The 22,130-nt window shown below is 36.0% G+C and overlaps 1 protein-coding gene across 3 annotated transcripts in view; it reads left to right on the top strand.

The window, feature by feature from the left end:
* Nucleotides 1–22,130, top strand: part of SYNJ1 (synaptojanin 1) — a 61,363-nt gene that overhangs the window by 5,717 nt on the left and 33,516 nt on the right. For all 3 annotated transcript variants that reach the window (XM_030469498.1, XM_030469496.1, XM_030469495.1), the window contains exons 3-12: nt 6,343–6,429; nt 6,826–7,093; nt 10,010–10,235; nt 11,411–11,494; nt 12,289–12,350; nt 12,869–12,965; nt 14,250–14,419; nt 15,050–15,131; nt 17,769–17,921; nt 20,989–21,154. In XM_030469498.1, the coding sequence (XP_030325358.1) occupies nt 6,343–6,429; nt 6,826–7,093; nt 10,010–10,235; nt 11,411–11,494; nt 12,289–12,350; nt 12,869–12,965; nt 14,250–14,419; nt 15,050–15,131; nt 17,769–17,921; nt 20,989–21,154 (1,395 nt within the window). The remainder of the gene's footprint in view (nt 1–6,342; nt 6,430–6,825; nt 7,094–10,009; nt 10,236–11,410; nt 11,495–12,288; nt 12,351–12,868; nt 12,966–14,249; nt 14,420–15,049; nt 15,132–17,768; nt 17,922–20,988; nt 21,155–22,130) is intronic.

Genomic DNA, 22,130 nt, shown 5'->3' with positions numbered 1-22,130 from the left:
GAACCACATCACATTAATTAGGAAAGGAGAATGTTTAAAAATAAACAACTACATTCCATTGGTCATGACAGGATCCCATAAAGGAACCTTGAAATAAATAGTTTCCTTTTTTATATACATATATAAAGGTTTAATAATAAGAATCAAAATTCTTCAGGCAGTAATGTGTTATCTGGAAACAGTATGTCAGAGGGGAAAGGTCCAATACAGGCTGTGGTAGGAACAATTTTTGAATGTTTTTCTAATGCAGTATTATATTTATATGAGGCCAATGTGAAGGGGCTAGCATTCAAAGGCAAGCAACAATTTAACCTTCCTGTCCTTATTACTGTTTTGACTAAGTGTCATCTTCCAGACTACACCTTCTCATTAAACAGTATCTTAAAACACTTAAGAAGCTAGAAGGAAGTGACAGCTGTAGTGGACACCAAGGGCAGCTATGCTAGTAGAAGAAGCTGTAACCTGTCCTCATGTCATCAGGTATCTTTCTTTAGATTCTATTGAATTCAATTTGCTTTAAAACATTCTGGGAAGATGTTCTGCTTGTTGCTTTCCAGGCATTTCCAACAAAATCACATGGTTTAACAAAGACCACATATGCTAGCTGAGCACACTTTGAAAAGTACAAGAAGGTACAGTAGGAGTTTTCCCAGAAGGTCAGTAGAGGCAGTAACCCTCTTCTGGGAGGATTGTGACCTCTTTGAATGGCATAGTGGATCGGCAAGAATTTGGTCCACAGTACTGGAAACATTAAAAATGTTAGTTAAAACAGATTCTAGAGGCCTTTTGCTTTGTAAGGTAGACTTGCTTCACAGCAATAGTCCAAACTACCCTATGTGTTTTTCACATTTGATGATTTTAGTGAGGGATTTCACTGGTAAAAAATAATTCTCTTCATTATAATGTTCCCTTTTCAATTCAGGAAGTTTTAATTTCCATGGTAGAACACTTGCTAGTAAAAGTCATAGTTGTATCCTACTGGACATCCAGCGAATGATAGCTCTTGATAATTAAATGTCTGTAACAAGCCTAGTTTGCATATTTCTGGAGTTACTCAGACATAACTTAGAAAATCTAATTAGTATGTTTACAGTCCAGATAATTTGGTAGCTCTTTCACTTGCTAGTGCAAATTTAAACTGAAAATTTTGTAATTTTGTGAATCAACATGCACAAGAAAAATTGCAACAGTTGGATTTCATGTAAAATAACTATATTTAACCAAAGTATTCACTATTGGAAGAAAAACTGCAGATTATTTGAGCTATAAAGTTTTGTTTTCAATTAGAACATGTGACTGGGTCAGAAAGTCTAGATGTGATGGAAGGGAAGTGCTTGTATCTTGTTACATAGGTCATCTTTGTTATCACACTTTTATTTCTTAGGTTTTTTTCCCCTCATCAGTGGTGTTAGTTGAAATGATACATTTTCTGAAGTAACTTTGCATAATATTGATAAATAATGCTAAAGCAACCAAGGCAATTTTACTTGCTCATCTGTTACAGTTATTTTGTTGTTGTTCTAAAGAGTGTAGGGTTTGGGTTTTTTTCTGGCTTGTAGAATTCAAATATCATTGCTTAAATCTAGAGATGTTTGGGTTTGTTTTCTTGTTTTTTCATTGTTGCAAATTTACTGAGGGTTCCTCCCCATAGTCTTAATATATGTGTTGGCTACGGTAACATGTAAGTGTCTTTATGAAGTTCATAATGGAACAAATGAGATGTTAACATGTAAAAATACCAATACCCAATAATTATCAATAAAGATTGGTTTATTTTTCTTTTGTTCTTATTATTTTTCTCTTGGTACTGCAAATGAAGCTTAATGGCTTTCTGCAAGGATGTTTTCAACTTGACCTGAAAAACATGAAAACCTTTTTAAGTGTGTGCTTTTTATGGGTACTTTTTGTTGTTGATTTTTGTTTGGGTTTTGTTTTTTACTGCTAAATAGCAAACCTTCGTTTCTGTTTCAGTAATTAATCAAGTTCAATCTAGTTAATGAAATGGGTCAAGCAGAAGCTACTTTTAATTTCCTTTCTCCTTAATAACTGTATTGACACAAAATAATAATAGAAATACTGTTTCATAATGTTTTGTGTCCACCTTTATACACAGACATGTATGCTTGCATTGTCTCCTGTTTGTAATCCTTCTTTATGTGTACTTTGAAGTCTCTTAAGTCCAGTAGTAGGGGTGAAAGTTGTCATTCCAGCAGGTAATTTCTGTCTTTCAAAGTTGCTTATCTTTGTGTTTCTAAGTGTTTTAAATGTGTTTCTTTGTGTTTTAAATTTTTTTCAGACAGCCTTAACTTTGTTTGCTTACTTCTATGCATTTCAAGATTAATAAATGGAAAACCTACTTCTCCCTAAAAATTGATTCAATTTGTTGGTCTCTACATTTTTACGAGTGCATATTTATATTAGCTGCATTTTTTTAAGATATGGAGGTCATAAATCAAAGTCAAAAGGGCTCTCATGGCTATAGGCCAACCTGCCATTCTGGGAAGAGATGTTCTCATTCATTGAGAATGTTACAGAGGAAATGAGGAAATGCTCTTGGAAATGGTCTCTCCTTCTATCAGGATTACCTTAGCCTTCCTGTGGTTTAACCTCTAAACTGCAGTTCACCCAGCTGGTAATTTCAGCTGTTCATAGAGGAAACTGAAAGTTGGCTTTTCATATGCTAAATATAAGACAGTACAGTCATGGAATCTTAGCAGTGTATTTTTTTAGCTTCAGTGGCTCTTTTATATCCAGCTGTATCTAATGACTTTGCATGTTGAACTAAGTGAGAAAGCATAGGTCTTCATGAAGTTGCAGCTTTGGTGAAGAAGGAAGAGTTAAGTATGAAACTTATGGGGAGAATCTGGATGGTTCCAGAGCACTACATTGTTATTCACACTGTTTGGTACAGAGCGATGTGAAAACCTACAAGTTTAATTTTGTTTTTTTCAGAAATGGGAAATGCCTGTGCAAAGATTGAACTCTGGTCTGAGTGTTTGGGGTTTTGTTGTTTTTTTTTAGCACCCATAAATGAAAGGCATCTGTGGCTAGCACCGGAGGGGGTATGATGGTTTAGGAAATTCTTTTAAATGTTTGAGAGCTAAAAGAACTTTTGGGCTAAAGCAGCTCTATAACCATTTGCATGATTTCATAGTGTTACTGCTTGTCCCTGCCCAGAGCTGTGAGACTTCCCTTATCCTGCCCACAGCCCAGGACCCCATTTCAGTCCCCTCAGGGCTACCAGTCCCTGCCCCAGCAATGCTACAGCAAAGTTCTGGTCTAAAGCTCTCCACAGCCCTGCCCAGCCTGGACGTGGGCCCTGCTGAGCTGGGCTGATGTGCTCACCCAGCCTTGGCCTCTCCCTGTCTCCATGGCCTGCCTGGTCATCCTGAGACAGTATCTGGCCCTGGTTGCCTGGTTACCAGGCCTGACCCTTGCCCACAGGTTGACATCCTGGCCTGGCTTCAGCCCATCCCCATGGAGATGCCTGGTGTCCTGGGCTGGGGCTGCCCCCAGGCTGCTCTGCCTCCCTGGGGAAGCCCATGTTACTACCAGTGTCCTGGCTTCCAGGGACATGTTGGGCCCCACGATGTTCCAATAGTTCAAACTGAAGAAAATGGAAAGGACTTCGGTGTGTCTGTGTCTTGTTCCTGATTTCATCTTGGTTTCTTGAGAAAACTCAAGTGCTTTTCCTTAATAGTGTAGCACTGGTGATGGTGGGAAGTCCCTTCTTGTGCATTACCCTGGGAGCAACCTGAGCACTGCTGCAGTCAACCATCAAAAACATCCAAAACATCCCTGTGTAGTGTGGTAAGGAAGAGGTAGCAGTGCAGTGCTGTGGAGGTGCTCCCTGTTCAGCTGTTGGTGCTACCTCGTGGCTGCTTTCTTTTTAGATTAGTTTATTAAGGAAAGGGTTTATGTGATATTAATTTTTCATCCATCTGTATTGGCTAATATCAGGCATCACCAAATCTCAAGAGTTCTTTCAGATTTTGCAAGCAGTGCCTGCTAGAGGTTCAGATGGGCTCTCTTGATGAAAGGGAATCTGCCATGTGAATTTACATTATGAAGTTGTAACTCATAGTAGGCATGATGTGCCTTGTGGGAGGGAGGTAGGAGTGTGTTGCTGGTAGCTCTGCTGCATCGTGGCTGCCTGTTGCAGGACCTGTTAAATGCACCATGTGCCTAGACTTGGGTTCAGTGGAGGCAGTGCCTGAAACCTGGGTAGGTGAAGATGTGCCAGTATAGATGAAGTAAACCTTCTGAGGTATGCAGTGTTTGTCATTTTCCCATATGAATGTCTTAAAACCAAACCAAGAACATGATAAGAGAGGTGATGGCTGTGTTTGATAAAAATACTCACTATTAGAAAGTTTTGCTCAGAGTTCATGCTGTGTGAGATCTAATGTAACAGAAAAGCATGGCATTAAATGATTTTGGTTGGTGTTGGTGCTTTGTTAACAAAATAATAATTGACTAGCCATATAAAATTTTCTATTCCTGTTCTGTTTTTTGCAACCTTTTGCTGCTTTTTTAGCAGCAGCCTTTTTTGTTGATCCGAGTTTGCCAAATCCTTGGGACTTTAATTTACATCAGGCATTTATTTATTTATTAAGGCTTAGCAAGGATAATGGGTGTTCTATGCAACAGAAAAGGAGAATAAATCCATAGAAGCCTGAGAAGCCATTGTTCTGAAATGTCATTAAATGCTGAGAGGCACCTTTAATCCTGCAAAAAGTTTGGAATAAAACCTCATCTTTTGTTAATAATTTGAAATGTGGAAGAATGTGGCAGTTCTCTGGTTACCAAAAGCTGCGTTTAGAAGAGTACTTTGACATCATTAAATTCTTGCTGAGATAGAAACAGATTGATGAAAGATTCTTGAAAGAAAGAGATCTTGAAGTTTAGAAGTTGTGCTTTCCTGCTGATGGTGACGTGGTCAAGAAAAGCATATTTTGGTGGTATTGATAAAATCACTGCCTGTAAAAAATGTGTTTAGGCCACCTGCAAGCCTTAGCACTTGTTATGGATGAGGGCTTTGAAAATAATCATGCTGCTATAACCCTCCTACCTTCAGCATATAGATTGCAGGAATACAGTGTATAATTGCAACAAATTAAATAAGAATTTTTAGGATACACTTAATAAAACACTAAATGAACTTAGATTTCAGGTTGAGGTTAAATAATTGTTTAATCTCTATTGGAGTTTCTGATCCAATTTAATAATAGAGCTCAAATGGAAGATATTTGAACAGAAGATATAGGCTTGTGTCTAGGCAGGGCTATGCTAAGCTTAGGGAATACTCATTAGAAAGATTAACAACATCAATTGTAGAGAAAGTATAGCTTATGTAAGAGAGAGCACAGTAGTTTCCTAGGTCAGTAGGCATTTTGATTTATGCTTTTCTTTATGTCAAAATCTAATTTTTAAGTGTCAAAGTAAAAATTAATTAGCAGATAATTTCTGAGGAGGGACAAGGTGCTGATCTTTGGTGATCCAGAAACGTCAGTCCCTGTGGATCCAGTGGCACTGTTGGTATTGTTGGGTTTTGTACTTCAGATGCAGTCCCAGTCATGAGCAAAAATGTAGGAGAGGTGGAATCCAGTTTTTGCTCTGCAGCGTCCCTGTCACCTGACTCTGCAGTCAAGCTTGTGAGCCTGTTTTTAAAGTGCTGATTGAAGTTTTAAAATAATTTACACTGGGAGCATTAACTGCCAGGTGAATAATGGTAGATATACTTTAATTTATTCTAAAGTACTACAAATTTATTTTTCAGAAATTTCTATGGAAATTGTGTTTTCCTAATCTAGGACGTGGCTTTTAAATACTCTTATCTTGTGAACCTACAAGAGTTTTGATTTCCTTGGAATATATCTAAAATAGACTTAAGATAATCTTGTTTACTTATCTTGAAAGAATACTGCTGCATCACTGTTGTGTTCTTGGAGAAAGAGGATATTTTTTTCCTGGAAAAAAGCATGGCATGCTACATGAGAGAGAGCATTCTACATGGAACTCATTTTCTGACTGTGTTTTAGATGCTTCTTATATTAGGAGATGATGATGTTAAAAATGCCAACATTCTTTAAAATCACTTGAAGCTTTTGCAAGTCCTTTTTTTTGTTGCCTAAAAACATACTGTGGTCAGGCTTTGTCATAAAATCAAATCCTCGTTTTCCTTTACAAAATGCCATATATTTGTACATTTGTATTTCTTTCCAGAACTTTCATATAAATGCTACTTTCATAATCTCTTGGATTTTCCATTTGGAGTGGACTCATTCTCCCTGCCATAGTATATAGTTTTTTACATAATAAAATTTTGTTTTCTTTCTGTAGCTTCTGCAGAAAAAGACACAATCAAGAATACCTACTCTAAAGTAATGGATGCATATGGCCTCTTGGGTGTATTAAGATTAAACCTTGGTGAGTAAAATATGCAAAAACTCAGTTTTTCATTTGGGAAAGAAAAATGTGCTCCTTTTGTAGAACACCACAGCACAGGATCTTTGCAACAGAAACTAGGCTCTTTTTGCTTTGTATTTTCTGTCTTTGTAGAGTAACTTGCAAGTTTGGAGTACTCCCAGAAATGAGGGAGTGGACAAAAATAACTTCCGATTTCACAATTCCTGTTATTTGGAGCTTAGTTTCTCCTGCTTGCATTTCCTTTTCTTCTGTAGAACTTGAGAACCAGTTCTTAATGTTGGTTGTTTTTGTACTTTTTCCAGAGAAACTGAGATCAGATTGTGTGCATTTAAGTGTGTAAATACATCAACATCACTAAGATTGATTCCCTTACCCGTGCCTCCTCTTGTTTTACAGGAGACACGTTGCTACATTATCTGGTTCTAGTAACAGGATGCATGTCTGTGGGAAAAATCCAAGACTCTGAGGTTTTTCGGGTCACTTCCACTGAATTTGTATCGTTACGAATCGACTCAACAGACGAGGATCGGATTTCAGAAGTGCGCAAAGTTTTGAACTCGGGAAACTTTTATTTTGCGTGGTCTGCCACTGGTGTCAGTTTAGATCTCAGTCTCAATGCACACCGCAGCATGCAGGAGCACACCACTGACAATAGGTTTTTCTGGTGAGTTTGTGAAGTCTTTTATGAGGCATCTTACAGGATAATGCGTGCCTGTATAAACTAATCTGTGGCAAGTTTTTACCCTTGTTTTTATCAGCTCCTAAATCATAGAATCATAGAATCGGCTGGGTTGGAAGGGACCTCAGAGATCATCAAGTCCAACCCTTGATCCACTGCCGCTGCAGTTACCAGACCATGGCACTGAGTGCCACATCCAGTCTCTTTTTAAATATCTCCAGGGATGAAGAATCCACCACCTCCCTGGGCAGCCCATTCCGATGCCTGATCACCCTCTCTGTGAAGAATTTCTCCCTAATATCCAACCTAAACCTCCCCCGGCAGAGCTTAAGTCCATTGCCCTCTTGTCTTACTGATGGCTGCCTGGGAAAAGAGACCGACCCCCCCTGGCTACCCCCTCCTTTCAGGGAGTTGTAGAGAGTGATGAGGTCTCCCTGAGCATCCTCTTCTCCAGGCTGAACAGCCCCAGCTCCCTCAGCCCTTCCTCACAGGACTTGTGCTGGATCCCTTCACAGCCTCCTTGCTCTTCTCTGGACCTGCTCCAGCACCTCAATCTCCTTCCTGAACTGAGGGGCCCAGAACTGGACACAGTAAATGTACACCTTTGTCCAGCAAATGTTTGAGATAGAATAGCATTATATGAACTCTTAAGAACATAAGCATGTTATTAATGATACAATGATTACAATTCTTCTATGGCTACTTGTAGTTTCTTAACTGGAAGATACAGGTTTTCACTGCTTATGATATACTTTGATCTGAATAGTTGTGATGTTGTGTTTCAGCTTTGGTGCCTCTTAATTCTTCATCAAGTGAGTCTGCTTTTTAAAATGAGTGTAGTAATGGAGCTTTAAAGAAAATGTTAATCTGGATGAACATTCTGGATATTGAAATGTTGTGGTGCTTTTATAAGTGGTGCTTATATATTATTTCCAAGAAGGTTCCAACATAGGAAAGGGCTTTATAGGTTTTATTACACAGATAATTGTCATGCTGTTTATTTTATTGAAACAGATATGTAGGCTATGCTACAGTGCACACTGCTTGGCTGCTGAACTCATCCTTTCTAATAATATTTTTTAATAAAGTATAGGTTTTCATACAGATAATTCTTCATGAAAGGATACTGTTATTTCTGTCAACAAGCAGCTCAAGTAATGCATACTGTAATGTAAGAAATTCTCCTGACATATTTTCAGCCTTTGTTGAAAATGGTGTATGTGGCCATGAAACTTAGAAGGGTCCCAAAAACTTGGCAGTATTCTGTTCAAAGAGGTGAAAAGCTACATCATCACTCCTCTTCCCTCCAGCATATGTGACACCAAAATAACTTTGGCATTTGTGCCAGTGCTACTCGACTCTGCTGCTGTTTTGGTCAGACAGAAGAATATGATCAGGTTGCTATAAAACCCAAAATCTGGGTATTAAGACAGAAAATAAGATCTAATCTTCAGAAACACACCTACCTTGATGTAGGTTGACAGAAGTTATAGGAATATAGCTGTTTGCTTCTACATCTGGATGATGACTGGGCTCTTTGTTAAGAAGTCAGTATTTCAAGGAAAAATGATGATGCCAGTCAACCCTGTCCAAATAAGCTTGTCTGATTTTGACCCCTGTTATAAAACTTCCTAAGTTACCTGGCTTTTTTTTTTCAGTAAGATTCAATCCTTGCAGGAGGTAGGTGGAATGCTGCAGATTTCAAAATCTAGAAATGTAAACACTGAAAGTAAATATAGAAAGAAAGTATTCTGCTCATGCACTTTATTAAGCTTTCTTGGGCTTCTTCTATTAAAAAGTTTAAGTCTCAGATTTCCCAGAGGAAGAAAGTTGCTTTCTTCATCTCCTATTTTAATACATATGCATACTTTTCTGTAAAGTGAATGCATATTTGAATACAGTAATTAGATCTTCATTGATGATTCATCTGAGGTGTTTGATAAGTTGCAGATTATTCATTTATTTACTTATTTCATTGGAAATTTGAAATGAAAAGGCTGAAATGAAAATTAATAGCTTCAACCTTTATACCAAGTATGCTATTTGCAATGCTGATAGAATTTTCTGGACAGTGGCAAAACCACCCATCTTACTATGGTTTGCTTTTCTTTGCTATGCAGAAAAATTCACGTCTTGTTTATACAAGGGAATGTTTCCAAATAAGACCAAAAGCCAAGCCCCACTAAAGTGAGGTAAAACAAACAAACAAAAACCTCTCAAAAGCCAGACTTTATTCTTTACTTACTTCCTGCAGTGTTGATTGGTACTACTTAATACAAAGGTACATCCAAACTGTGGCTCAGTCTTTCCTTTGAGCAGTAGTTGGTATGAAAACAGTATATTCAGTATATAATGTACCAACATTTATTCCTGAAATTCATGTGTATTCCTGGAGGCTTGTGTAGGCAAGGGATGAATAGTGGTATTGTATAATACAAATAATCAATGTATGTTGACTAGAATTTTTTTTAACTTGTGGTGTTGTGAAATTGAGTAGTGCTTTATCCATCACAAAAAGTAAGCCCATAATTGGAACTCTAGCTTGTGTTTCCCAGAGTCTGTAATCTTTGGCTTCTCAAAAGAAATATAAACAAGCTCAGAGTTGTTTTTTTGCTGGGTGAAGAGCAGAGGCTATAAGGGTGATTTTTTAGAAGTCATTAAGATTCATGGCTTCACCCCATATTCTTATTGTGCAAATGTGTAAGCTGTTGTAACTTTGTTATTTCAAGTATGTTTGAGTTGTGTCATAAAACTATGACAGGCATATTTTCATTTTGTTATTTGTAGTAGCGGGCATAAAGTATAAGAAGTTAGTAGCTGGTTTAGTAGTTGTCACAAGTTCTTTTTTAGCTGTGTTTTATTTAATCTTAGTTATTTTTTTTAATTTTTTTCTCCTGATAGGAACCAGTCACTGCATTTACATCTGAAGCACTATGGTGTGAACTGTGATGACTGGTTGTTACGTCTCATGTGTGGGGGAGTGGAGATAAGGACAATTTATGCAGCTCACAAGCAGGCAAAGGCTTGTCTCATTTCACGACTAAGCTGTGAACGGGCTGGCACCAGATTTAACGTCCGGGGAACAAACGATGATGGTCACGTTGCTAATTTTGTTGAAACAGAACAGGTATGCCATGATACAGTGCACATTGTTTGGCTGATAAACTCAAGATAAACCTGCGTGTGTATAGGTTTTTTGCTCTAAATCAACAGATCACAAGAGATATTGGAATAGTTCCTTTGCTGCTAAATATGGATTCTAAGCAGGTTACATAATTTGATGATCTTGGTTTTTAGCGTAGCTTAGCGTAAGAGCACGCATGGGTCTGAGTTTCAATAGCTTAAGAAGCTGTTATCCACCAGCTGAACTGTTGTAGGTGGCTGTACTTACTTTTATCCTCCTCAGCTGTAGGTGAGCATGTGCTTCTTTTGGCCTAAGCTAATGGTAAAGTCAGAACCTTAGAAATAAGGACAAGAAATTTTTTTGCAAATACATGGTACTGGTGGTTCAGAAAAAAGAAAAGCATTCCTATGGTTTCTTAACACAGCTCCTCTGAAAGGTGGTTTTTAGAGTCAGTGTAATTCCACTGAATTTGATTGCATCATTGCCCTTACTGTACAGAAATGCAAGAAATTATTAAATCTTTCTTTGCTCACTTAATGATGATAACCTAGTAACCAAGATGTTTCTGTAACTGTATTGATGTGAGCAGGTATTCTTGTTTGACTCACACTAAAAAGCCTAGGTATTCAGTAGGATTTTTTCCAGGAAGGGTTCTGTTTGTACACATCCAGTTTCAGAAATTTAGTCAGACTGTTGCTATAGTTTCTCTGTCCAAGTTTCTTTGCAGGCCAATGTCACTAAATGACTGTGAAATATCATTCCACTTGAAGTTTCCTTTTCTGTATACTTAACAGACCATTGTATTTTGGGTTCAAGTGCCCTGAATAGGCTGCATCGGTGTACATTAAAATTGTTCCTACAGGAAGGTCTTAGCAAGTTTTTTACAAGAAGATACTTTTAGCACAAAAGTCACTCAGGCTGAAATAATAAAAGCCTGCTGTGTTTTCTTAACTGTGATTCTGCAAGGAAGCATGAGAGGGTTAGAACTTCTTTTACAGATTGTTTGAAGACAGACAGAGAAGTCTAGGGCACACAGTATTTTAGCTTCTTGTGTGGAATATGTTATATGTAAATACATTTTATTTACTCTAAGTTTAGCTAAGGTTAAGAAACCTAAAACCTCACGCTCTGTAGTACCTATCAACCTACATTAACCTATGTTTTTCTTTTCTTGACAGGTGATATATTTAGATGACTCTGTGTCATCTTTCATACAGATTCGAGGATCTGTTCCATTATTTTGGGAACAGCCAGGCCTGCAGGTACGTAGGAGACAGATTTATTTATACAGATATTTCATACTTATGTCTTTTTAAACATCTTACAGCAGCATGTAGGTTTTTCTGTGTATGTACCTGTCAGGATGATGTTATCCTTTGGAAGTTGCTGCAGTTGTTTAATTACCCAAGCCTGTTTCTCTCAGGTCTCTGAATCCTATTTTGCACAAGATTTGAATGCCTTCTTAGATGTTTTCTCTTTTAAGCTTTGCATTTTCCTGTTTTAATTTAACTTGCTGTTTTAAAACAGTGCACCCAAAGAGACAGTTTTCTTCTGAATTGTTCTTGAGGATAAGTCTTTTTAAGAGTCAATATGGATCAAGGGTTACTGTAATATGATTTCATCCCAATTTTCTTTAAAGAGGAATTGTGACAGCAGCTAATCCTCTGATAGTTTTTGCAAGGAAAAGTGGAAAAAGCTGATGCCTCAGAGTGACTCAAGGTTCTTTACACTAGACATATAAGACATAGACATAATGAACATATACATTACATTTAGTAATAAAACTGCTGAAACTTTTACACTCCTACTCAAATCAAGAATTAGATTATATGACTAATTATGACTGTATTAATGTTTTAAAGTGTTTTTAGAGAAGAGGAATTTAAGAAAACTCTATAAAAAGAATGCACACCACAGCAAGCAGAATACATTCTGGAGATTTCATTTAGAAAGGAAAATTATTTTTTATGCCATATTTAAGATCAAAAGAGGTCTTTGAAGAATGGTTAGTCATGTGTGTAAAGACAAATAATTTATCATAATCTTCATGTCATAGGTGGGATCCCATCGTGTCAGAATGTCCAGGGGTTTTGAGGCCAATGCACCAGCTTTTGACAGGTGAAGAAATGTTTTCAATTTTTGTTAATACACTACAAACCTCTGATTAGTGGTGCAATAGGAGAATGGGATACATTATTCCAAATAGGAGACTTTCTCTATGTGAATGTGTGATTCAGCAAAGCACTGAGCTGCCTAGGCATCTTTTTCAAACTTCTACAGGATTGCTTGTGCCTTGGAGTTCTGTCTTGCAAAGCCTGAAGAAAAATTAGAGCATGTTTATGTTGAAATTTATATTTTGATTTTATTCCTGCCATGACACTTCAGCTTCATAGCTTTGTGGTTTTAACTAAATGTATGCTGTTAAATGGATGCTGTTATCCTAATTAAATAGCAATCAGTGGCTGCATGCTTCTATTGAGTTATATTGATTTGTTTGGGCATGGCATAGTAAAATGCTTGTGGCAGTTCTTAGGGCACCCAGTGCATTTTTACGGTAGCTCAGTCAGTGTTGTAGGTGTTCATGTTAATTTTCTGCATGCCAAAAGATGAGTGTGGAATTTTGCTTCTGTTAACAGGCATTTCCAAACTCTTAAAAATTTATATGGCAAGCAAATTATTGTAAATTTACTTGGGGCAAAAGAAGGGGAGCACATGCTCAGCAAAGCTTTCCAGGTAAGTATGCAAGTTCTCACACAGTGTGTATCCTTGGAATTTACCAGCTTGGAGTGAAGTTTATAAATACCCTTGGAAATATTTAACAGATATGCTCTGGAGCAACTACCACTTGTGGTTAAAGATTTTTTTATCATAAAAGTACTGCTTAATATGTAATGTGAATTGAATTTTTTTAAGAGCTTTATATACAGTTAGTGTTTGATTATGTTCAGATTGGTTACTTTACTGAAAAATTATAACAGCAACATAATGTTAAGAGATTTTCAGTTATTTTCATATTTCATGCTTATTAGTGGTTATTTAAAAGAAAATTTCTTTTTTGCACAATGAAATTGGTGAAAAAATAAATGATAATTTGTGGTAAATCGTAACTCTGATGTTACTTTTAAAAATCTTTGTCTTGATGTTCCTGGATATATTTCTTAATATTTTTTTAAATCACAAGTTAATTTATGAGTTTAAACATAAAAACTGCTTCACAATTAAATAGAAATGTTTGTTCAGATGTCAACCATAAGTGACTATTTTAATGAATTCCCTCTACATAGGTTAAAAATAAGTGTCACATTGTGGTCCATAAATACTGACAATTTGAGAAATTCTGTCTGAAGCCAGAGAACATGTCAATAGCCATCTGTTATTTCCCTTTCCCTTTTCCCTCTCTATTTTAATGGTTGACTATCTTAGGCCATTCTCTATTATCTTTTCTGTATCCAGCTATCCTGGTAGGAGACAATAGAGCCTCCCAGATGCACATCAGTGCTCAATGCAGATAATAGCTTTGCCAACGAAGATTGTGTGAGCACTTCCAAGATTTTTTATGGAACTTTTCATGGGAAGTTTTGCTCAAACCACCCTCCAGAGCAACCTACATAATTTGTCTGTTTTTTCCAGTAGTAGTTTATGGAGTGTTTACTCAGTCCCTGTTGCTGCTGGGAGGTATACCTAAAATGATGACTGTTAGTGAAAGGGGTTTCCACTAAAACATCTCTTTGCAAACATAAGCATTTTAGCAGTAGAAGGGGCTGTAAACTGTCTTGGTAACCCCTAGAATAGCAAGGAGAAAATTGACTTTCTGAAAAAAAAAAAAAAACAGTTCTCAGTAATTTGTTGAACAATAGTGATAAAAATGGTTTCATTTTACCTAAGAGAAAGCATGTAACAAGCCAGATAATTAATGAAACAGCTTTAAAATATTTGTAGCCATTTATTTACCTTATACTGCTGTATGTTTATGTATTGGTATATTTGTACTTATTTCTTCTCTTTTTACAATGTCAGAGCCATTTGAAAGCATCTGAGCACTCAGCTGATATCAAAATGGTGAACTTTGACTATCACCAAATGGTTAAAGGTGGAAAGGCAGAAAAACTACACAGTGTGCTTAAACCTCAAGTCCAGAAATTCCTAGAGTGTGGATTTTTTTATTTTGATGGAAAGGAAGTTAAAAGGTTTGTGTATATAATTTCTGTAAATTTCTTCAAATTAAATTATGGTTGAGGTTTGTTTTTCACCCCTTAGCTAGAATATAAAAAAACCTTGTTAACTATCATGACTGTGGTTTTGTTTTATCTGGGGGTGATGCTTAGCAACTGAAATATGTCACTTCTTTTACTCAACTGAATTTTTATTGTGTTCTGAATATCCCTTAAAAATCTTAATGAAACATGTCCCTGAAACATTGCTGGGGCATGACTTAGCAGAAAAAGTGGAGCAGGGCTAGAAATAGGCAACATTCCTGCTCTTGCCCCTTACACACCATTCCTCCTTTTAATTAATAACAGAGCAAGCTGCTGAGAATTGAGAAAAACTAAAGAAAAAAGACTCATGTTATATGCAGAAAATTAAGTAGCCTTCTGTAAGGAACACTTCTGCAAAATTCATTGCTATTATTATTGTAGCTAACCCTCTATTGCTGATATATTTATAAACATACTTGCGATGAAAGTAACAGTGCACTGACAATCCCCTGATTTACTATTCTGGTTCAGATCTGGATGTCCCTGTCTTTATTGATGATATGTGTGTTAAATGAGTTATTTCAGTTGTTTTCTCTCTGTCTCTCATTGTTCTTGGCACAGATCTCAAAGTGGTACTGTCAGAACAAACTGCTTGGACTGTCTGGATAGAACAAACAGTGTGCAGGCTTTCTTTGGCTTGGAGGTAGGAAAAACAGTGTCCAGTTATTCAGCTGCTTCTGATGCTTCTGTAGGAATTAGCCTGTAAAAGTATCATCACTTTTGCTGAGAGAGATGAATTAAAATGTTTCATAGATGGCAGTTTGATTTATAACCAGATCGTAGTAGTAACAGAAATAGTTGTGTGGTAGTTGTAATTAAACAATACTCATGCAGCATTGTGAAAAACATGAATTCTTTTTTAGGCATCAGTTTCTTACGACTGTTAAGGTTCAGGCTTGCAATTCTGAAGAGATAGTAGTGTTTGGTCCTTGACAAAAACTCTTGCATTCACAGGTACTCTATTAGATTTATTTCCTCAGCATCCACTGGAGCTTCTGCCAGTGCTTCATGTTCATATTTTCACAGCATGTGCTGTGAATTCTTCATGGGACAGTATCATGGTTATGGCTTTGGCCAGACTCAAACTGATTAGCTGGAAATCAGCTGTGGGCTTGCCTCCTGCAGGGCTGTGCTTCAGCATCCTGGCTTTCTATTGAAGCAAGATTCTAGCCTGCAGGCTTTCACAGTAGATCTTGAACGCATTAACCTGATAGGAATCGATGAGGTAAAATAATATTGATAGGGCTGAAAGAGAAGCGCTTAAAAACTTTTGACTTTTGTCTCATCTTAATAAAATTAAGTTCAATTCCTAAAGATAAAGTCCTTAGAATATTTAAAACAAATATGGGTGCTGTAACATCAGACTAACTACACAGATTATTTATTTGTTTTCTGAATTTTATTTAATTAAAATACCTTTGGTTTAGTGTCTATAGGAGGAATTTCTGTGAAAACTGTAAAATCCATTTGCTGTAGAGAAAATGTCTCTGACTGGAATATGTAGTGCCTTGCTGCGTTTACCAAGTGAACACTGTTGCTATGGGTGTTTTAGTCAAATGGAATTCTGAACTATATGATCTCATGCAAACACTGAAAAGTTTCTCTTAACAATACAGCATGAGAACATACAGTAGCAGATACAACACAGTTTGAGAGATCTTTTTACTCCATTGTTTCAGCTCTGCACGTGCCATAGGGGGTCATAACTTTTAGGTGTTAAAATTAAGAAAAATAATTCTTACTCTTACTGTGTGGAGAGGGTAGCAGCACGCTTTGAAAGTCTCAGTGTTGTATTATTGTTTGACTTTGTCATGGGAGACACATGAAGTCTTCCCTGGTCCTAACTCTGTTTGTGGGAGTTTCATGGTTCTACTCTAAGTAGAAATGCAAACTTGAAGTAAGAAATTTAGTTATCTTAAATGAGACATGAGAAATATTGCCTTTTTTTTTTTTTTTACTGATAATGCAGTAATTTTCTATGGCATAAGAACAAAGCTTAATACATTCTAAATGGGTGTAGTACTTACATGGCAAACTTAGGATTGCAGCTCTATTTTTTTCTTTCTTATTCTTCTATGAACTTAACTAAATATTATAATTTTTTTAGACCAATTTTAGACCATTTAGACCAAATTTTTCCTAGGTGAGATATGAATTATGATTTCAGCTACATGAGAGCTAAAAGTATAATACCAATTAAAAAGAAGGGAAATGGTAAATCCTCATGAGCTGCTTACTTAATTTTAGCATTCTATTTAAATGAGGTATTTAAATTCTTACTTTTCAACATGATAGATACTTCATGTAACAAGTACTGAGCTCTGGATGACCACCTAAAATTACATGATGAAGCATTCAATTCCTGAAGCTTCTTTTCTTGTTTATTTTGACTTAATTTTGTGTGCAAGTTTTCCTTCTTAAACTTCTGTTTATACCTGCCCATTCTTTATGTAATTTTATCTTCCTTATTTTAGATCCCTGCCATTTAGATTACTGCCATTGGCCACATCAAAAGATATTTAAAAGCTCATGAAAATATCTTTTTTGTTTAGTTTTCAATTTTTATATTTATTTTAATTATTATGTCAGTAGCCTCCAACACTAGAAGCTAACTTGACTTGTTAAAAATAATCATGATTACATAAATCAGATATAATGTTCCATTTTACATCCATGAGCATAATACCACATTTAAGTAATGTGTTTAAATGTGAAATAATGCCTTTATACGTATTATATGTATACAGTTTAAATGCATTTAATGCAGTCAGTGCATCATGGAAAATTAATTAATTGTATATTGATTATAAGGGTAAAGATTGCAGTGTATTGCATGTAAAATGGGTGAATGGCAGAACCGTTGCTGTTTCACTGATCACAGAGCTCTGTTGCTGCTGCATTTGATAACAGATGTCAGTATGTTTGGTATTACACTTTTTTTGGGAAGAACATGAGCTGTTCTAATTCTAAACTATGTAAGTAGAAAGACTGGAGAGCCAAAAATAGCTTACTTTGTAACTGGTGAGTTTTTGGAGAAAAATACTTACAAATCATACATGTAATTATTTTCCTGCATTACTACCTATCTTTAAAAGAAAAAATGTTGATGCTAAAATTCCATGTATGATGCAGCCTTTCAAACAGGTGCCAGTTTGTTCAGAAAGATACATATAAGCCAAAGATTTTTTTTTATGCATATTTACTGGAAAAAAATGACGTGCCTTTTAATATATACATGTAAAGATTTTTCTTTTGCAAATGCTGTCTCCATCTGTTGCAGATGCTAACAAAACAACTGGAGGTGTTAGGATTAGCTGAGAAGCCTCAGCTGGTTACTCGCTTTCAGGAAGTTTTCCGATCCATGTGGTCTGTGAATGGTGATTCTGTCAGTAAAATTTATGCTGGAACAGGAGCCCTTGAAGGAAAAGCTAAGGTAAAGTATATTTTATTTAAAAATTTAGCAGTATTCATGGTAGGTTTTAAAAAATTGTGTCGGTATAACAGCTATGAGAATTTCCTTTTTAAAATATGTTTCTGTTGTAATCAAAAGAACCCCAGCCAACCAAAAAAACTAACAAAAAAGGGTTGGTTATGAGCAGATATTGTTTCAGTATATCCTTTCTCAGCCATGCCTCCCAGATAACACCATTCTGTAGGAAAGTGGGCTCAGAAGTTTTATGTCTTTAGATCATACTTCAGAAAAATGTATTTTCAAATCAGCTTTCTTTTTTCTCAAATACTTACATTTTCTCAATGTACCCCTGCCTCCTGTTTTTTTCAGTTTCATTCACATTATCTCTTTCCTTTTTAAAATGTTTTTTTCTGGATGTTGTTGTTTGGTTTTAATGTTTATTAACAGTGTTAAAACAGGCATTTTTGTTTGCATGCTCCTCCAGCTATTTCTTTTTAGTTCTGCACTTATGGAAAAAAAATAACCAACCAGATCTGTTTCTACCTTGCTTTCTAATGTAGTGCTGACAATCCCATACTACATGACAGTGTAATGCTTCGTTTCTCTTTGACTTGTTTTGTTTCTGATGCCTGAGTTGTTCAGATTTTCTAATGCTGTCCTTTTAGTTTTCTTCTCACAGTGTTGCTTTTCCTGTTCCTATAATTCTCTCTCTTGTAAAGTGATACCAGTCAAGACAAACAAATGTTGAACCATAGCATTTTTTGCCTTTAGTTCCATCAAGTATTTCTTTCCATATTGTTCTTTCTATTCAAGAATGCACTGCTTCGCAGCTGATATTATATACCATAAATATACCCATTGTCAACTGTTTTACTTTACCATTCAAACCATACCAAGGTCCTTCTCTGCCCTCAGGCATTGTTAGTAAAACAGACTTCTTGCTTATTCTACCCTTAACCGTTGCAAAGGAGATTTTTTCTTTTGGGAATTGCTTGTGTTTTAGTATAGAGTAGAATTTGGTGAAAGATGTTCAGTTTTATTTTCTTAGAAAAGTGTCACCCAAACCATCAGGAAAACTACAGTAAGTATTTTATGGGGTGTCTGCCCTTCTCCTGACTTTCTCATTCAACTTTACTTGTTTCTGTTCCTAAATTAATAAATTAATTAGGCTACTTAGATTTTTTTTTTTTACTATGTAAAATTCATTTACTTCCATTTTTAATCTGTAAAATACAGAATACATTTACTCTGATGTATTTGTACAAATACAGAATAGACAATTGTTGTCCCAGACATCTTGGCACTGGTAACTGTTAATGAGTGTAACTGTTAATGAGTACCACATCTCATAAGTCAAACACAGTGTCCCTTACAGAAGTCTGTGTGTTCAAAGAGGATCTTTGATACTTTTGAAGCCATACAATACTTGCCATTCTATCAGGGAAACTTGGCCAGGTCACTACTCAATATCTTCTTCAGTACTCTGATCATATTTTTTTAATTTACTTTTTAAAACTTTCAGAAGTTGCAATTCTTATTCTCATTTCTCAAATGAAAACTTTGATGTTTGAAATGCTTCCATTTCTTCACCATCAGTTTGATTCTTTAGAGTTTGAGAACTTAGAAGTAAAAATATGGAAATCTAGGATAGAAGAAAAGATATATTTTAGCCTTAAACATATTAAAGTATATTTCTATACTGAAAACCAGTCCTTTTTAAAGTATTATAATACTTGTTACATCTAACTCCTTACCTGCTTTTCCTTTTGCTTTCTCTGGGTTCCTTTCAATTAATTGCCTGGTATGTGAATGGTGAGTGTGGAATTTTTTATGATGTAATAAGTTACACATTGTCTGACAGAAAAGGAGCAGCTGATGTAATAGTATGCTCCCCAACACCTCATCCACATTGTGTTCCAAAAATCATGGTGTGAATTTACTACTACTTGCCCTTGACACAAGAGTACTTTCATTCTTGTTGTCCTGTACAATTGATAGACATGAGTGATGGGTTGTTTTTCAGATTTTTTTAAACTTTTGCCTTTTCTTTCTGTGCATTTCAAAGACCTTAATGAACAATGCAAGCTGTAAACTTTGAGTCTTTTTTACAATGAAACAATATTGTGCAGCATCCTTGATGGATTACAGTCTTTATTTCATATAGATGTAATATGGCATTTTTATCCTCACAGGCAAAATACACATAAATGTCTAAGACACAATAAACCCTGTAATCAATAAAATGTCTTTGTGCCTGTGAAATCAGTGTCAGTGCTGTGTGCACAGATGAACACTGAGGGGTTTGAATCAAGTATGAGACTGCATGACATGTTAATTACATTATCCTCTAGGTGTCTGCTGACCTACAGAGAATATCTGCAGTAGCAGTACATCTCTTGGATGTTCTTGTTTAGTTTAGGCAGTTGGACACTGTTCTTTTGGAGCACTGTTCAATCCTGCCACTTCTATGCAGTGTGTGCAATGGAGCATCTTCATGTCTATGTAGCTATAAATGAGCGTGTATGTTCCTTCTGGGATACTGCATGAGACTTGCATGTTATTTTAAAAAGTTTAAAAGGTTTTAATAAGTTGAATCTATCTCTTTTTTTTAACATGGGTATTTCAGAATGTGAATTCTGAACTAATATGCTCACATGTGCATATACATACATATTCCTGTGTCGTGACATTTGTACTCAAGTGCTTGGTTGTCTCTCACTATTTGGGGAAAAGCCCAAAATTCCATATCATGGTCTAACGATGGCACTGTTTCAGTTTAATTTTTGAAGATTTAGGGGAAAAAATATTCCCTTTACTGCAGTATTTTGTTTTAATTTAAATAATTTCAGCTGGAATAACCTGAATGTTAGATATGCTTTGAAGGTATTACTGTTTTGTTTAACATTTGGAAAAAAAGCACACATAGTACAACAGTAGGCTCAGAAGACTTTATTTAGCACTTAAGGAAGGAAATTGCCTTAGATTTTGAACTCATTAATGCAGTGTACAAATATGTTTCTGAATATTAGCAATGTTTTTGTCAGCAATGTCCAACATAAAATATTTTATACGTATTCCTCCCTAACAGGCTGGAAAGCTGAAGGATGGTGCTCGTTCTGTGACCAGAACGATTCAAAATAACTTTTTTGATAGCTCCAAGCAGGAGGCCATTGATGTTTTATTATTGGGAAATACCCTAAATAGTGATTTAGCAGATAAAGCACGGGCTCTCTTAACCACCAGCAGTTTACGCGGTATGTGTCTTTCAGGATTTTAATCTGTCTGTTAACTATTTGGTGTAATCTGTTTTCAAAGTAATATTGGAAAGTATAAATGCTATTTTATATTCTGTTGGCTTATTAAAAAATGAAAGTTACTTCTGCTTTACTAATATTACCAAACTAACGTGCTGCAGTAATTTCTTTACTGTTAATACTGTGTTGATGTCTGGCAGTGTAATAGTTAAATATTTATGGAGCGTGTTTGTCAGAACTTTACACTAGGTGCATGTTAGATATGTTCTGTTCAGTGCTTCAGATCCATTTAAAGCAAGTGTTAATCATGACAGTTGCATGCTGAACTGGGGGGGAGATCCTAATTTATTAAAACTCTCTAGGTTTTTATTCCTTTCTAAATGTCTTCTTCAATCTGTCTTGTTAGTGAAGAAATTCCCACCATGGTGTTAAAACTTGATAGAAATAATTTATTCTTAGCCATAAGAATTTTGCTATTTATCTTTAGTTTGGTTTCTGTGAAAAAAAAATGAGGGGATTTGGTAATTTGAGATAAAAGGAGCTATCAAAAAAATTCTGATTAATTATTTTCCATCGCAAAATGTTTTGGGTTTTTTTTTGTGAGAAGTCATCTTTCCCAGGAACTTGTTCACCACAAAAGCTTGTCAGGCTTTGGGTGAATCACAAAATCAGTTAATACATCGAAATAAGAGAGATTTCAATAAGAAAATCTGCTTATGCAGAATTAGCCATGTGGGACTTGCGTTCACCTAACTGGAACAGAGTGGAACCACAGCATCCTGCATCCTCTGACAGAGGTGTAGCCTGCATGGTTCCTAGGGCTGCAGTCATGTCCCATCTTTCTGCAGGTTTGATGGGCAGGGAAATAGTAAGTCAGCCACATGTAGTGCTGGGAGTGCCAAAGCTCCAGTGCAAATCTGTGGCACAAGAAAAAAAAAGCAACTTGCCCAGTTGTTGTCTTCGTCTTGTGTGTATT

The sequence above is a fragment of the Calypte anna genome, chromosome 1 (genome assembly GCF_003957555.1).
Source record: "Calypte anna isolate BGI_N300 chromosome 1, bCalAnn1_v1.p, whole genome shotgun sequence".
In the NCBI taxonomy this organism is placed as follows: domain Eukaryota; kingdom Metazoa; phylum Chordata; class Aves; order Apodiformes; family Trochilidae; genus Calypte; species Calypte anna.
The sequence above is the reverse complement of the archived record's forward strand: the minus strand, read 5'-3'. Positions and strand labels throughout refer to the sequence as shown.